General features: G+C 40.4%; 1 protein-coding gene across 2 annotated transcripts in view; it reads left to right on the forward strand.

The window, feature by feature from the left end:
- Nucleotides 1-4,359: 4,359 nt before the first annotated feature.
- The window catches only part of CENPU (centromere protein U), a 28,392-nt gene continuing 15,673 nt past the window's right edge, over nucleotides 4,360-17,078 (forward strand). Inside the window, exons 1-5 of one of the 2 annotated variants that reach the window (XM_075197016.1) lie at nucleotides 4,360-4,458; nucleotides 11,065-11,134; nucleotides 11,404-11,455; nucleotides 13,649-13,793; nucleotides 15,736-15,853. In XM_075197016.1, the coding sequence (XP_075053117.1) occupies nucleotides 4,410-4,458; nucleotides 11,065-11,134; nucleotides 11,404-11,455; nucleotides 13,649-13,793; nucleotides 15,736-15,853 (434 nt within the window). In that variant the 5' untranslated portion in view covers nucleotides 4,360-4,409. The remainder of the gene's footprint in view (nucleotides 4,459-11,064; nucleotides 11,135-11,403; nucleotides 11,456-13,648; nucleotides 13,794-15,735; nucleotides 15,854-17,078) is intronic. The other variant, XM_075197025.1, reaches the window with a different exon arrangement.

Raw genomic sequence — 17,078 nt, forward strand, 5'->3', positions numbered from 1 at the left:
GGCATTACATTTACAAATGTACAACTTTTTCAACCTTGAAACATGTCTCTTTTAAAAACGGACAAGACAGACAAACACGGATCTCTCTCACACGCAGTAAGACGGAGGCAAAACTCACATACAAAGTAAGAAAAATTAACTGTTATCTTCCAGCCTACAGCTGTGGAACTACAAGTCCCAGCATTAAATTAAATACAATTCAGCTTCAATATGCTATTATCACTCAGCACTCCGGACATATTTTTTACTCGAAAAATTGAAGCATACTTAAAGAACCTTTTTATCAATGATACATACATTGCCAGATAACAAAATACAGAGTCCTTCTTATCTCAACACACTGAAGTCTTCTACATAGAATAAGGGCACATTTCACTCTTTCAGCTGCGCAGCATCAAACATACATTTTTAGTACACAACCTACTTGATTCATTATTTTAGTCATTATATCATTTAGCTTGTGATACATTTAGCATATCCACATATATTGCGACTTTCCAGTTCTCTTAACTTTCCTATGTCACCCCAAACTATCTCTTGGGGTTTGATCTCAATACCCCTTTTGTTCTTGTCACATTACCACTTGCAACACCGTTGTTTCTCCATCCACACATGTCAATTCCTTCTTTGGCTATCCCCGCTTTCTTGAAAAATTAGTTGCAGACCTTCTACTCCCCCATATTCTAGAAATCTGCGCATCATCTCTATGGAGGGGGGGGGGGGGGTTGTTGTCCTCTATCTGCTTACTGTCTATATTCCCCTATATTGACAGTACTTTTGAGTCCCAAGAGACTCTGATCTAGTTTCTGTGGGTTGTCCCGGTAGTGAACATCCCGTTCTGTGGACACCTTGGGGTGGATGTCCGGTACTGTGGGCTCCAAACATTGGATGCCCCTCTTGGACTCCTTACACTGGATGTCCGGTTCTTTGGGCTCCGTGCACTGGATGCCCCTTTTGCAAATTAGCCTGACAGCATCTGGGACGAAGGTCTGCCAAATTCATCTAACTTCTTGACAAAGTTCTGGTGAAGGTGTATCACACATGCACTCAAAGTTCACTCATCTTTCAGAAATCTAATTACCAATACAATTACAGTAAACACATTGAGTTATTAATTACTGTATAAATCTGAGACTTACAGATCTGCGTGCCTGATACCTTAGATGGACATGAGGAAGCTCTAAACAGAGGAACCTGATGAGTAGAAAACTCTACTCACCCAGGTTATAGTCAGAGTCCTGTGTCCAGGGTGACCTCCAGTTGTAACTCTCCTTGGCTCAGGGCAGCAGTCTCGATGTCAACCTGACATTGAAAATAAATCAGATTGTTCACCTGTAAGTGTCAGTTTATCAGTTATGAGCTCATCAGCTGGAGAGAATTAAATAGACTGCATAGATGGCAACAAGATGATGTCAGCTTAGCAAAATCACATTTCTCAATAGTAAGCTCTTGACGGTAATGAATGTGAAGCCTGTTGAACTGTTTGTCTTATACCCTAACACCTAAAGGCACATAAAGTCAAGAGGACATTATATAGACTGGCATTGTAGATGCCTGTACTATTTTTTGGAAAACTTAAGAAAACAATCTCAGATTTCTTCAGACTGGGAGACGGCTGGTTAAAGTCCTACCATCAAGTTCCGCTTTGGTAGCTTGTAGGGAGCTGTAGCTTTGCCAAGCACTCAACCACAAGGCAGCTCCAAGAATTCTTGTTTGTTAAAAGCGCCATCATAATGGTAGACTTTTGAGTGCTAGGAACTGTCTACTGGCTATGACCGAATCTCTGCTCTTTCCATGCTGAAGAGCAAGTCTTTGGGAGTGGAGCAGAAACTACCTGTTGGCACCAGTGATTTGGGGTCTGTGTTGTATTAGTCCCCAGAATGTGGTGACTGTATTGTAGCTTGCTTACAGGACAACCACCTTTCTGGACAAAATACTTACCTTCATCTATTGGTTTGTGCCCTGGTTTACTCTGACCGCATTAGCAGCATTTATTAATTTTTTTTGGTCAGCTTGGTTACAAAAATTAAAACCAGTTTAGCAACTCGTAATTGTTAAATTAGAATGCTCCCTGTATTGTGTAAAGACTACCAGAATAAATTTGCTATTGATTACTCCTCAGATGTAGCCACATTGTTTTATTATACTTCATTCAAATAAGAAAATAAAAATGTATAGTTTACTGGCTGTGTAAAACACAATGCATGAAACACTGCCAGCGTCCTTGGCTGCAATCGTACAATCTCACGCAGTACACCATCCAGCTACAACAGGGGTGTCCAACCTTTTAGCTTCCCTGGGCCACATTGGCAGACGACGAGTTGGTTTGGGCCGCACATAAGATACACTAACAATTAGAGATGAGCGGGCTCGGATTCCGCTAATTCGAGCCCACCCGAACAGTGCGGATCCAAACGGGATCCAAACACTGTTCGGATATTTCCGGCGGGCAAAAAATTGAAAGCGAGGCTCTGTCGTCCAAGTCTCGCGTCGAATCTCGCGAGGGGAGGGAGGGCCCAGAACAATTCCATCTTGTACCTCTTTTTTTGGCATTATGTGCTCAAGCTACCTCGGTGCAACCTTTTGGCCTAACAATATTGTGAGGTGTTCAGAATAGACTGGAAATTAGTGGAAATGATTGGTATTGAATGTTATTGAAGTTAATAATAGCATAGGAGTGAAAAAAAAACACAAAACTGGTTTTTAGCACTTTTTATGCTTTTTTAAAAATAAATCAGAACCAAAACCTTTCGTCGGATGTTTTGGCAAAACAAATCAGAACTAAAAACCTCAAGCTAATCAGAACCCAAAACCCAAAACACTAAAAGTGGCCGGTGCACACCCTTACTAACAATAACGATAGCTGATCATCCAAAAAAACATAGAAAACATGGTTAACATATATATATATATATATATGTAAAAAAGTGATATATATATATATATATATATATATATACATATATATATATATATATATATATATATAGATATAGATATCACTTCTTTTTCAAATTCCCATATACTTACCTTTCAATCGCCCTGTTCCAAAAAATCCTCTCTAGTTATTATACTATAATCACTTTTTGTATTGTTTCGATGCAATATCATTTAAGTCAGGCATTGTATATCAGGGTGCCCTGACCAGGCCTGCGGTACCTGACATATACACCACTGTGACCCCAAATTGTGACCTGTTTTGATAATTACACCGCTATGTTAGTTAAGGGATAAAAACTTATAATGGGCCAAAGAGTGGCTCCTCTGTGCTGCGCTCCGCAATGGATGTTGGGCGTGATGACATCACACCTGACATTCACTATGAGCGCCACACGGAGGAGGAGACAAGGGAGGGAGCCGGAGTACCAGCTGACATGTCCGCGTGACCGCAAGGTAAGTAGTTTCTTTTCTTCTTTTTTTTTTCCATTGAGAGCGCTGCCCCCTTGCCACAACCAAAACTCCTTCTGGGCCACATTTACAGGCGTGCTGGGCCGCGGGTTGGACAACCCTGAGCTACAATATTCCAGAGTCCTCACCCTACCAAAGCCTACCTTGGTGAGCTTAAAAGCACTGGAACACTTCGTGGGAACCCCGCTGATCCCAGTATGATGGGAATGTGGTGACTAAGATCCCTTATGATTTTTTTTTTATACATATATATATATATATATATATATATATATATATATATATATATATATATATATACATACATATACGGTATATATATATAGTAATAAGATAATCAGAAACAATTTTAAATATAAAGTTTAAATAAACTACATACACCCTCATACCTCAATTTACCACTTATTACACCACCATAATCAACTGGTACTTCTTGCACATTTTATTGCACGGGGAAATGTAATTTTATTTGTAATCCAAGTCATGCTGTCTTTTAATCCTGGCGATTTGTTTTCATAGTCCTATGATATTTCAAACATGATCCTAAAGCTGTTGCTGGATGAGCTTGCCGGTAAAGTCAGGGGAAAATGCCCTACAAGTCAGTCCACATATAGAAGTCATTGATACAAATTTCCCCTGAATAGCTTCAGAAACTGACAGCTAGAATGCCAAACATAGCTCAGTTCTAGGAAATAAAAATAATAAATTACATTTTCAAAAATATGTACTAAACAATAATAATGAATTTCTTTGTTGTATGTTACGTTCCTCTATTCAATAAATGATCATGAGACTAACGAGAGCTAGTTGCAGCCTATACACAGCATACGGGTACATTATGTATCTGCTAATACAGAGACTGTATAATGATAATGACATAATTCAGAACGCCTAGAATGTGGCATAAGAGGAGACGTTCGCACCGCGTGCGCACACAATACCGGAACTGAGCTTTCTGCGGCCCAAGCCTCGCCTTGGATTGGCGCCTGAAACGCTGAGTAATGACGTCACTAAGTGGGAGAATCAAATGTGTTGTGTTTAGGAGTGTCGGTAAGTACTGGCTTGTTCTATAGTGCTTGCGGTCAACTTGACGGTTGTAACGGAGAATGGTTCATTATAATTTATTTAATGGGTCTAAGGGTTATGCCGAGGAAAGCGTCCTATGGCTTACCACTTGTAGTCCCAGCATGCACTGCCAAGACGGGCACTTCCAGCACAAATGGAAGAGCCATTGGGTGCATATCTTTGTTGTTATTGCCGCATGCTACATCAATACACGACACTAGAGGGCGCAACTGTGTAGCAGATGAATAGTTCTAGCATCACAGATCACAATGCTGTGGTAATCGCATAGTGTACAGTATGTGCAGAATTGAGAACTAGTGATGGGAAATCTAGTTCATTTTGAAGATTAGTTCATTCTGATCTAGTTCACACAAAAGATTAGTTCAAAAGATTACTTCATTTCACTCAGTAGTTCTATTTCACTCAGTAGTTCTATTTCACTCAGTAGTTCTATTTCACTCAGTAGTTCTATTTCACTCAGTAGTTCTATTTCACTCAGTAGTTCTATTTCACTCAGTAGTTCTATTTCACTCAGTAGTTCTATTTCACTCATTTCACTCAGTAGTTCTATTTCACTCAGTAGTTCATTTAGCTCAGTTCAGTTAGATCACTGGCTCTGGAACACTGCTAAGAGAAGTGATTGGAGACATAGATCTAGTCTATTACACATACTGTAGGCATATATACTACATCTCATTAGATGAGTTTTAGTCCTGTTAAAATGATCAGATAAGTTTAATACGTTAGATCATTTTTAATATTTTAAAAAGGGCAATCACTTATAGAAAAACTAGTAGTGACATGTTGAGCTCTGCAAAGTTAATTACATTTTGATTATTATTTTTATTTCCATAATATGCGAATGAAAAAGACCCAAATTCAGAGTATTATAAAGTGTCACTTTTTTGCTTTTAAAATTGAGATCAGTGCAATCAGGATATAGGGGGGATGTATCATACTTAGGGGGGAATTTTTACAGCTGTAAAAAGACCCCAAATAGGCATCAAGTCACTGGGGGTGAAGCTAAAATGGCGCAATTCATGAAGCCCCGCCCCATACACCAATACCCCGGTCCAGGAACTCCCAGATGTAAACAATATAATGTTGGCAATTATGACTAATCAGCTTCTGTCATTTATCTAGCAGAGTCTATAAAATGACAGAAACTGATTAGTTGCTATGGGCAACACTTCCACTTTATCTCTCTTGAAGGTATAATACATCTCCCCTGTATATATGGTGCAGTAAACAGAACTACAGTATATAACATGCAGCACTCAGCAGTGCAGTGTATCTTGAGCTGACAGGGAAGGGAATGTATCCTGTGACTCATGATCTAAATGATTTCAAAGATTCGAAAGAGTGGAATGATTTGAAGACTCGTATGAGTCACTGAGTGAAATGAACTATTGAACTCCTGAGAGAATGACTCATGACTCTCAGTCAGTGATCAGCTCCAGAGTCTCACACAATGTCTGAGCACAGCAGTGCCACCTTTGGTAGTTTAGAGGTACTGACTCATGAGTATTAAATGAGAGAGCTGAATAGAAACAAAAGAGCCAGTGTGAATGAGCCAGTGAGTGAGGCTGCTGGAGCTGCTCGGCTTTATCTTTAACTCCTCCCACATGTTTTAGTTCCTGGTGAACTAATCTTTGCCAGAGCTGAGAATTAAATGATTTAGTTCACTTTGAAGATTAGTTCATTTGAACTAATCATTCGTGAACTACCCATCACTATTGAGAACATGTTACTCTACTTCACCAGCCCGGTTAGAACATCTTGTTGCAGTTGATTGGAATTGCTGGTTAATCTTCGCTAATATTCTTGATATACTATTGGAGTAAAATGCATGTAGTGTTCTAGTGTTACCAGAGGTCAAAATAAACTTTTGGTGGATAATGGAAATAACTGACTCACTGTGCATATGACAACTGATACCATATGTTTTTGCATAATATTTGACATTGATAACTATGATCATGAGGTTATGTTTGGGTATTTGTTCAGAAAGTTTTTAAACAAAAATCTATATAAGATTAACATTCTTGCCATTTTCAATAATCATCATCATCAACAACATTTATTTATATAGCGCCAGCAAATTCCGTACGCTTTACAATTGGGAACAAACATTAATTAGACAATACTGGGTAATACATACAGACAGAGAGGTAATAGAACCCTGCTCGAAAGCTTACAATCTATAGGACAATGGGAGTTAGAAACACAAGGACATGTGCTACATCATATTGCACAATGGACCAGCCAGACTGCAAAGGTAAAAGTACTGAGTGGGCTGTGTGTGTTGCAATGTTGGTCAGAAGGTTGTTGTCTTGCGTTAGCAGTGTAGAGGATGGTAATAGGGTAATCTAAGGAAATTAAGATGATGGTTGAGGAATATCATAACCTTGTCTGGAGAGGTGGGTTTTCAGTGAACGCTTGAAGGTTTGAAGACTAGAGGAAAGTCTTACTGTGCGTGGGAGGGAATTCCACAAAGTAGGTGCAGCCCGGAAAAAATCCTGTAACCGAGAATGGGAGGATGTGATGAGAGTGGAGGAGAGACGTAGATCTTGTGCAGAACGGAGGTGTCGAGTAGGTAGATATTTCGAGACAAGTGAGGAAATGTATGTCGGTGCAATTTTGTTGACGGCCTTGTATGTTAGTAGAAGAATTTTATATTGGATTCGTTGAAATACAGGCAGCCAATGTAGAGACTGACAGAGTGGCTCAGCAGAGGAATAACGGTTTGTAAGGAAAATCGGTCTAGCCGCTGCGTGCAAAATAGATTGTAGGGGTTCAAGTCTGACTTTGGGAAGACCAGTAAGGAGGGAATTGAAATAGTCGATGCGGGAGATGATGAGTGCATGAATTAATGTTTTTGCGGTGTCTTGTGTCAGATATGTGCGTATTCTGGAAATGTTCTTTAGGTGTATGTAACATGATTTAGATATAGAGTTGATGTGGGGAATAAACGACAGTTGTGAATCAAGGATTACACCTAGGCAATGAGCTTGCGGGGTGGGATTTATGGTCATGTTATCGACAGAAATAGAAATGTCAGGCAGGAAGCTTCTGTTTTTGGGTGGGAATATTATTAATTCAGTTTTTGAAAGATTGAGTTTGAGTTGGCGAGAAGACATCCAAGATGAAATGGCAGAAAGACAGTCAGTAACGCGAGACAACACAGATGGTGAAAGATCAGGAGAGGATAGATAAATTTGTGTATCATCCGCATAGAGATGATACTGAAATCCAAAGGAGCTTATTAGTTTTCCAAGAGAAGTGGTGTAGATAGAGAATAGCAGAGGACCTAGGACTGAGCCTTGTGGAACTCCAACTGATAGAGCAGAGGTGGATCCAGAGAAATTAACACTGAAAGAGCGATTAGATAGGTAGGATGAGAACCAGGATAGGACAGTGCCTTCAAGACCTAGGAATTGTAGCGTTTGTATGAGGAGAGAGTGGTCAACAGTGTCAAATGCAGCAGAGAGATCCAGGAGAATTAGAAGAGAGTATTGGTTATTATTTTTTGCTGTGATCAAATCATTGACAACTTTGGTCAGCGCAGTCTCTGTGGAGTGTTGAGAGCAAAAGCCTGACTGAAGAGGATCCAATAGGTTGTTTGCTGTAAGAAAGTGTGTGAGGCGTGTGTAGGCAATTCTCTCGAGAAGCTTGGAGGGGCATGGGAGCTGGGGCGGTAATTTATGAGAGAGTTGGGGTCAGAATTCTGTTTTTTTAAAATGGGAGTAATCACTGCATGCTTGATTATAGATGGAAAAATACCAGTAGAAAGAGAGAGATTACAGATTTTAGTTAGAGGGGGAATGAGCACAGGAGACAGGGACATACCCATTTGTGAGGGAATGGGATCAAGAGGACAGGAGGTAGAGTAGGAAGATGAGAAGAGAGTAGAAACTACCTCTTCATTTGTGGGATCAAATGAAGAGAGAGTGTCAGAGGGTGCTACAAAGGAATTGAGCAGATTGCTTGTCAAAGGAGATACCATTTCAAGCCTGATCTTATCAATTTTGTCCTTGAAATAGGAAGCAAGATCCTGTGCACTGATGTTAGTTGGAGGATTTGGGGCAGGAGGATTCAGAAGAGAGTTAAATGTGTTAAAGAGGCGTTTGGGATTAGAAGCCTGAGCATAGATGAGAGATCGGTAGTATGCTTGTTTAGCAGTGTCCAGAGCATTTCTGTAGGAGTGGTAGATATCAGTATATGTGATGAAATCATTAGAGGCACAAGATTTACGCCAGTGACGTTCTGCTTTACGAGAGAGTTTTTGTAGAGTTCGTGTTACTGTAGTGTGCCACGGTTGGCAACGAATTCTACGCGAAGTATGTAGTGTCGCTGGAGCCACTTGATCCAGGGCAGTTGCTAGGGTTTGATGAAAATGGGGTACTGCCCGATCAGGGGAGGAGAATGTAGAAATTGGGGAGAGAAGGTGTTGGAGAGAGGTGGAAAACTGTTGAAAATCAATAGCGTTGATATTCCTGCGGGTACGAGGAGGCTTGGAAGAGTTTGACACTAGGGAGGGTAAAGAACTGAGGGTGAGCGCGTAGCTAATAAGGTGATGATCCGAGAGGGGAAAAGGATTGTTAAGGAAATTAGAAACTGAGCATAGTCTAGAGAAAACAAGATCAAGACAGTGGCCATCCTGATGAGTAGCAGATTCAATCCACTGGGAGAGGTCAAGTGAGGAGGTTAGAGAGAGTAGTTTGGAAGCAGCATTGGAACGTGGATTAGAAATAGGGATGTTGAAATCACCCATGATGATGGTGGGGATATCAGTAGATAAGAAGTGAGTGAGCAATGCAGAGAAGTGTTCAAGAAATTGTTGGTGTGGACCAGGGGGGCGATGGATGACAGCAACACGCATAGAGAATGGGTTAAAAATCCTAACAGCATGTACTTCAAAAGATGTGAATGTGAGTGATGGGACATTTGGTAGAACTGTGAATGTGCACTGAGGGGAGAGAAGTAGTCCAACCCCCCCTCCTTGTCTGCCTCCTGGTCTGGGGGTGTGGGTGAAATGGAGACCACCATGTGAAAGGGCTGCAGGTGAGGCAGTGTCTGAATGCGTGAGCCAAGTTTCTGTTATTGCTAGAAGGTTGAGGTTGTATGAGAGGAAGAGATCATGTACGGAGGTAAGTTTGTTACAAACAGAGCGTGCATTCCAAAGGGCACATTTAAAGGACTTTGGAAGAGAGGGGAAACAGGTTATGTGTTTGAGGTTTGCCAGATTTCTGTAGTGTTTAGAATTATATGTTGGAGAAGTGAGGGGGACCTGGATTAGGTGATATATCACCAGCTAATAGAAGCAGGGAGGAAGAAAGGTAGGAAAGATGATTGTAGGATGTGTGTCCTTTTAGTTTCTGGCGGCAGGGTGAGGCTGTTAAAGTTATTGAATTTAAATAGCAAAAGAGTTCATGAGTGTTCACTAGAGGTGAGTGAAGTAATGAAGGGGCAATGTGGACAGAGGTGTGTGTTGCAGGATGGGTGAGGGATGATACAGTACAAAAGATAATGCCATGAAAAGAGATAAAGAAAAATATTTTGGCAAGCATTGGGAGTTATGAGTCAAGTAGCAAAAATGAGGAATTAAAGGAATTGCCTAATTGCAATGTCCAGTGTAATCAGATAAGTAGTGCAGAGCCAGGCTGCAGCAAATGTAGTGTATTCCTGGATGTCTGGATAGTATAAAGTAATGATGTGGGTGGAAGTGTTGAATGGAGAGTAATAAAGAGCAGGTAATTGAGTAGCTGAGATTTTGCAGACTCATGAGAGAGGAAAATTGGTTGAAAGACAGAATAATTTCTTCCTACTTGTAAAGGGAGACCATGCTTAAATAGAATTGAAGTACAGTGCTGAGAAAAGGGACTGAAATAACTGTAGCATGGGTAGGGAGTGGTTGTGCAAGTAGTACAGCAGGCAGATTAAACAGAGTGGATTTTGCATTGAAAACAAACTGATAAATAAAACAAACTTTCATGAGATGAGAGGAAAATGAGATCAGAGTCCAAAACAGTCCTCATGTTGCATGTAGCTTGTAGCCAGTGTGAGTTGAAAACATCAGAGGTAGAATATGGAGTTTCAGGTGAATACTGACTGTAGTCCTTGTGAAGCTGTGGTAATAGGCAGAATGTTCTTCTCCTTTTTCCTCCTATTAAACTCCGGTATAACTCCGAATTATGCTGTTTAAATTTTTGTTTCACACTTGTATCTATACACACTTGGAGCTATACACACTAACTAAGCAGCCATCACTGGCTTTGCAGCCATTCTACTACAATTTAAAGTAAAATATTATTTAAAATCTGATGTAGTAATAGCAGCCTTGTTCTCCATGTACCATTCCCTGTTGTGCACAGCATAATTATCAAAAGCTGATAATACAAAACTGATTTGTATTTTTTTTTGTTTGTTTGTTTTGTTTCTCTTTCTTTTTTTATTTGTGTGTTTAAAACCACTTTAATTGTAGGCCCTATTTTACGTTTGTGTATTAAATGTTTTTTTTTTTACAATTGTAGCCACAATGTTTGCAGGACCAGCAGTAAATACAACCTTTAATCTGTCTCTTCATGGCAGGTGTGAGACTGAGGAGTCGAAGAAAGAAAATGTCCAAAAAGAAGAACAAATCAAAAAATATAAGCACATTGTACGTTTATTGGAACATTATGAACTGATGGGTCCAGTCTGTAAATAAATTTTCCAGGATAGAAGAGTTTGTTTAATTTTAAATAAAAGAAGATATTTCCTGTTTTTGTTTCACAAAAGGGGTTTCTGGGACCCCTAATCCACACGTCATAGCAGATACTTGACATCATAGCTTGAGTTCAGTCGGGTGCTGTAGAGGAATTTACACTACTGTTTTTTCAGTGATATCAGCCAGTATAATTTATATTGGTTTTTTTCTTGTTTGATCAGGAAAAAATACCTGAAAAGACAAGATGTCAGAGACAGAGAACCTACAAGGAATGTGAGTTGTCCAGCAGTGACATATTATGTCTGCATCACGTAGCTATACTCTGTATTATATAAAGGAGATGGCCCATTAATGCATCAGTTCACATCTATGGGCTCATTTTCTTCCTTTTATTTGTATCCACTTTCCCCTCTGGAATCCAACATTGTGTAAATCTGATGGTCTATTTGTGTTCAGGTACTAATTTCAGTTGCTGGTCCCTTATTCTTTGTGGGACTATATTAAAAGGCAACTTGGTGGTATTATGATGATTACACCAATCACAGACTCCTACATAGAGCTCATTAGCTATGTGTTATAACAGCTCTCCAATGGTGCATTGGACTTTCAGAAAGTCTTTTCAACGATACAGAATTTGATTCTTGCTAAGCCACCCCGGCTGTACACATTGACCTGCATCCTGCACAGCTAGCAAGTTTAAAACTCATTGCTTCAGCCTGTTCTCTCTGGGCTCTGCTTTGTTTATACTGCTGGAGTATTTGTAATGTAAACACAGTCTGCATTAGGGGAAATAAATGTAGAAAGGAATGCAGCTGAATACACTACTTCCTCATAAATGACCTTTTATATAACAGTTACTTGTGGGAGTACAATATGAATATTACAGATACTACTCATACTAGTAAAAATGTGACGAAAGCCCTCTAAAGGGCCCCCCCCCCTTCCCTGTGGGAGGTAACCAGTGGGTTGAGCTTAAAAAGCCAATAGAATATTGTGTGGTCTTCTACAATAGCAAGGGTGGAATACTTATAAACACTGCAGGTAATTGGTTTCAGCTCACAAGACCTCTGTTCCATTCCTGGTTACAGCGCTTTTTTAGTGGTAGCATAATGCATTTTACGTTGGCTCTGCGGCAGTCTGTGTACCCCAGTGGTGGGCAGCTTAGCTTAGCTGAAGGGCCACATTTGCAGCCCTCCAAATTTTAAAAGGGCTATACAGAGGAAGGAGGGACTGCAGTGTGCTCTACCTCATCCATGTCTGCCATGTGATCTCTCTTCACTGCGCAGAGGCGGTCACGTGACTCCGATGGTAGCTGCCCGTTCTGTCATATTCTCTGCTTCATTATTTTAGAATAAGATCAGGAGCTGGGTGCTGCAGGTGAAGGCTCTGCACTGGTATACACTATGAATATTGATCTGGTTGTGCGAGGATACAAAATATAATTCATATAATAATTTGTATAGTAATTTTTTAATGTAGCTGAAGTAGAAATATTTATTCAGAGATTGAACTTATTGACAATGAAGGTGATCAGGCATCTGTTCAGTACAAATACAACAGGCTGCAGATATGAGCATTTCAATGCCAAATTCTGCATTATGCTGTACTATTTTTGACCATTATTTCTCTGGGTGCATAAGTAAGAAAAGTCACCAATGAATAAATGCTGCTCCCAATAACCTCCTTTGTCAACAGATGCCTAATGGACTACAGTGCCTGTTAAATAGAGGAACACCTGATTTTAAACTTTTAACTGGAAACCATATAATCACTTTATTAATGGATCCACCTCAGAATTCCATTCCTAAGAGCAAGTCTCTCAGTCTCTCATATCTTCGGTTAGCAGGAGCTGGCTGGGCAGTGGAGCATTTGCCCCCTGGGCCGGTCCCATAGTGGGCTACCTTGGGCTGGGTCACTGGGCCTCCTGCATTTTGTTTTTCCTTTAGAATGTTCCTAATAGGCTGCTGAGTCGATTGTTGACCTCTGGGATAAAATTTGCCAGCCCTCCCCTGTCAGTAACTATACCTTGATCTACTTCCTTTTATTTTTCTATGCTTCAATCAAACAAACAATTTCCAGCAGTCTCTCAATGTATACATGAATTTAGCATCAGCGGTACGGAGCACCTTGTAATTTGAATCGTTGAATTGGCAAGTACAGCAACATGAGATTATACCACTGTATTTGATTGGGCAATGCTGAAGAATCGCCAACTATCCGTTTTTATTGCTTGCTATATAAACACAATGTGTTAGGTTTACCAAACCTAAAATGAAAAAGTGGAGTTGTTTCCCATAGCAACCAATAGATTCTAGCTATTATTTATCTAGTAGATTATAGACAATAACTGCTATGTGTAAATACTATCTTAAACATCTTCTCCAGTTATTATATTTAGAGAGAAATTGGTTATATGTTGGATACAACTTCATCCATACATCTGTTTTATTACCCTTTCTGTTGTAGGCTGATGTTTATAATGCAACTGAGACTGAGGGCAAGAATGAGAAGTCTCCACCTCTGAAACAAATGAAAGTTCATGCTGACAGCTCCTCTATCTTAATGGCGCCGGTCAATGCTATGCAGGAAGATGTTGGGGAGGAATCTTTCAGTGAGTAGGCCTACCACCATCAATGGATGGAATGAATGTTTTGGTGACTATGTGCAACTGTGGTTTCATAGGATTTAGGAGAAATGCCAGAACTTGTTCCTAGCAGGACTGAGGTCTTAGTGGAAAATGACAGTTTGGAGTAATCTATAGGATGACAAAGTTTTGTAGAATTGAGTGACATCAAGAGGCCAGCTAAACCTTTTTAAGGGGAAATATAAAGTGGGCTGCCATTGAGATGGATCCATACTACTCCTGAAGTCATTGATATCTAGTATATTTCTTGTGCTATAGTCTATCCATCGTTCTGCAGCAATTACTGTTCACTATCCTGTGAAATGACTGACCAGCATGAGGTGTTGTAAACGTGAGTGCTGCTGTCCTTTTACTACAGCCATCCACTTGAACAGTGCTGAAAAGTGTAATATCTAGTGCAATTCACATATACCAGCCCAATTAGCTAAGACTCTTCTAACTCTTCATGAGTGGTGGAGCTTAGGGAATAATTAGACTGCTACGTTACCACGGGCTCTGACCCCCTTCCCCACCACCACTGGTGTGTGGTATAAATATCACTTCCGGGGTCCTTACAGTGGGATTAATGAGTAATGCTGGTACAAATAACACAGTCTGAGAGGTGCATTTCTTATATAGATTGTGTGTGTATATATATCTCTCTATCGACTAAACTTCTGCTTTTCTTAACCAAGACCTCACAATGCTTTGTATGCAGCGCTTGTACATTCTACAAGTACCAAAAAGGATGAATAAAAGGATTAATGTTACACACAATGAAAGTTGCCGCCAAAATTATTATTATTCAAGGCGCCACAAAGGGTCCGCAACACCGTACCTGACATACAGAAAGCAGTGATCCATAACTCTTTACATGATACACGAAGAACAAAATACAAAGACCAGACATACTGAATAAACAAAAATTACAGGTAACATGGTAATGCAGATCAAATTGTATGAGGGACAGTGATTGAGAGTGATGGTGGTGATCAGCAGGAGGTAGGCCTAAGCTTAAGAAAACAGGGCTAGGGAAGCAGGCCAAGAGGTACCGAGGGTGAAGGAGCACACAAGGAAAGAGGGCCCTGCACATGAGAGCTTACATCCTAAAGGGAAGGGGAGACACAAATAGGGTGGTACCGACTGGGGGAGAGAGCCAGGACAAGGAAGTTAGGAGGAGGACTGATAGACTTGAATAAAGAAATGAGTCTTAAGGGCATGCTTGAAGCTTTTTAGAGTAGAGGCTAACCTGATGGAGCATGGGAGATCTTTCCACAGCTGGGGAGCAGCCCAGGCAAAGTCCTGGAATCAGACATGGGAAGAGGTGATCAGTGATGTAGTGAGGTGATGGTCATTGGCGGCGGAGATGTAGGAGGGGAGGATTAATTGAGAACTTTGAAGGTCAGGGTGAGGAGATTACATTTAATTCTGTAGGCCATGGGGATCCAATGTAGGGACTGGTGGAGGGGGGCAGGAAGGAAATATGAAGTGTGCAGCAGAAATGGCGCCTGTCCTAGATTATATCTTATTGATCCTTGGCTTTCTCCTTACAAGCAATTGGGGAAATGACCAGAATTCTGCTGATCTATAAGGATTGTATTACTATACTGTTCTATATATCCTAATAATTGTGACATTGATAATAGCACATTTTGGGTCAGAATACATTGTATGACTACGTCCTTGAGCGATCTTTATCCTGTTCACAACTGTCCCATCCCTTGTTTTTGTTTTGTGATGGCTAATGCTGGCCACAAGCTGCTGTATGGGGCTATATTGCCTTATGGTTCTATATAGTATTTAGTGGTGTAATGTGCTTGCTGTTTACAAGATAATTACAGGACAGTGGTGGATGGGATGTCACTATGGTGATACGTTTATATATCTGTTACATTTCGAAGTTTATATTTTAGGATTATGTCCCCCCTAGATCCACCATTACATAGCACCGCTGTCTATACTGATGAGGATGAGGATGAGCTCCTGGCCCCTGAGCAAGTGTCGGCAAGGCAGATATCTCCAATACCACCTACAAGCCAAGAGGAAAGGTAATAACACCTCTTGTGAGGGTGAGAAGGCTTCAATGTGTAGCACAGATATAATGGTGGGTGAATGCCGGGTTCAGGACGTGGTACATTTGCTGTGGGCAGCTCTGCATACCAAACACACCATCTTTTATAGGCTTTTGTGATGACCGTTTTGAACTGGGACCGCAGACAAACTCTGGGTAATCAATCATTAGAGCTCCTGAGGTGGAGGGTAACTGTTGACAGCTTTGATAAATAGTATATGTGTTAAAAAGAAAATAGTAGCTATGAAAACTTAGACTCGACATAACATAAGCTTAATTATCTAGATCCAAGCATCTTGTGCTGGAGAATTTATAATGGTATCTGATGACAAAATACTACTTGTTTTTAAGTTATTTTTTAATCTAATTCTGCAGATTATAATGCAGCGATTTCCTTTGTTGGAAGATCCATCATTTAAGAAAGGCTGGGTGGAAATTAGAGATTACCCTATTCAAAAAAGGCCAAATGTGACCCCATTACTAGAGTCCTATGTGGACACTCAGGGCCTGATTCACTAAGGAATGTAAAGAAAAACAATTGAGTAATTTTTGAACCTTGTCAAAACCATGTTTTGGAGGGGTAAAATGTGGGGACAGATTTATAATCGGTGTAGGACATGACTTCAACTTTACATTTCAGTGTACAAATAAAGCTATGAAGTATTTGTGTGCTACATGAAAAAACTGTCAGTATATATCTTATGTGCAAAATAATAAACATATTTGCACCACGTGCATTGTAACATGGTTTGTCCAGGAGAAAACTTCCGCATTTTTTTGCCTTACTTTCCTTAATGAATCAGGCCCTCGGATGCAACTTTCCCTTCAATGGTAAGCTTATGTGATCAATTAACATCATAAATCACCATTTGTTTTTCTTGCCCTCCCCCTTCCCCCACCCCCCAGCATCATCCAGGGGGTAAGACCTTGCTTTGATTTGATCCTTCTTCTTTGGAGGACCAAAGCACCTTTTTGTATGTGTCTTTTGGGGTACTTTACATCAGAGAGCATGTACCCCAGATTTTAAAATAAATAACACAATCCCACCTAGATGCCTTTTTGAGGCTACTATTTCCAACATACTGGACACAGAGAGGCTGATTCAGTTCTGCGTGATGTGCCGCAGAGTGACTCTAGAGCTGTCCTTGAAGGCACTACCTGGTGATGAATCCCATAGAGCTGTGCAGGACAGCTAGTCATGT

This window comes from Mixophyes fleayi, chromosome 1 (genome assembly GCF_038048845.1).
Source record: "Mixophyes fleayi isolate aMixFle1 chromosome 1, aMixFle1.hap1, whole genome shotgun sequence".
NCBI lineage: Eukaryota > Metazoa > Chordata > Amphibia > Anura > Limnodynastidae > Mixophyes > Mixophyes fleayi.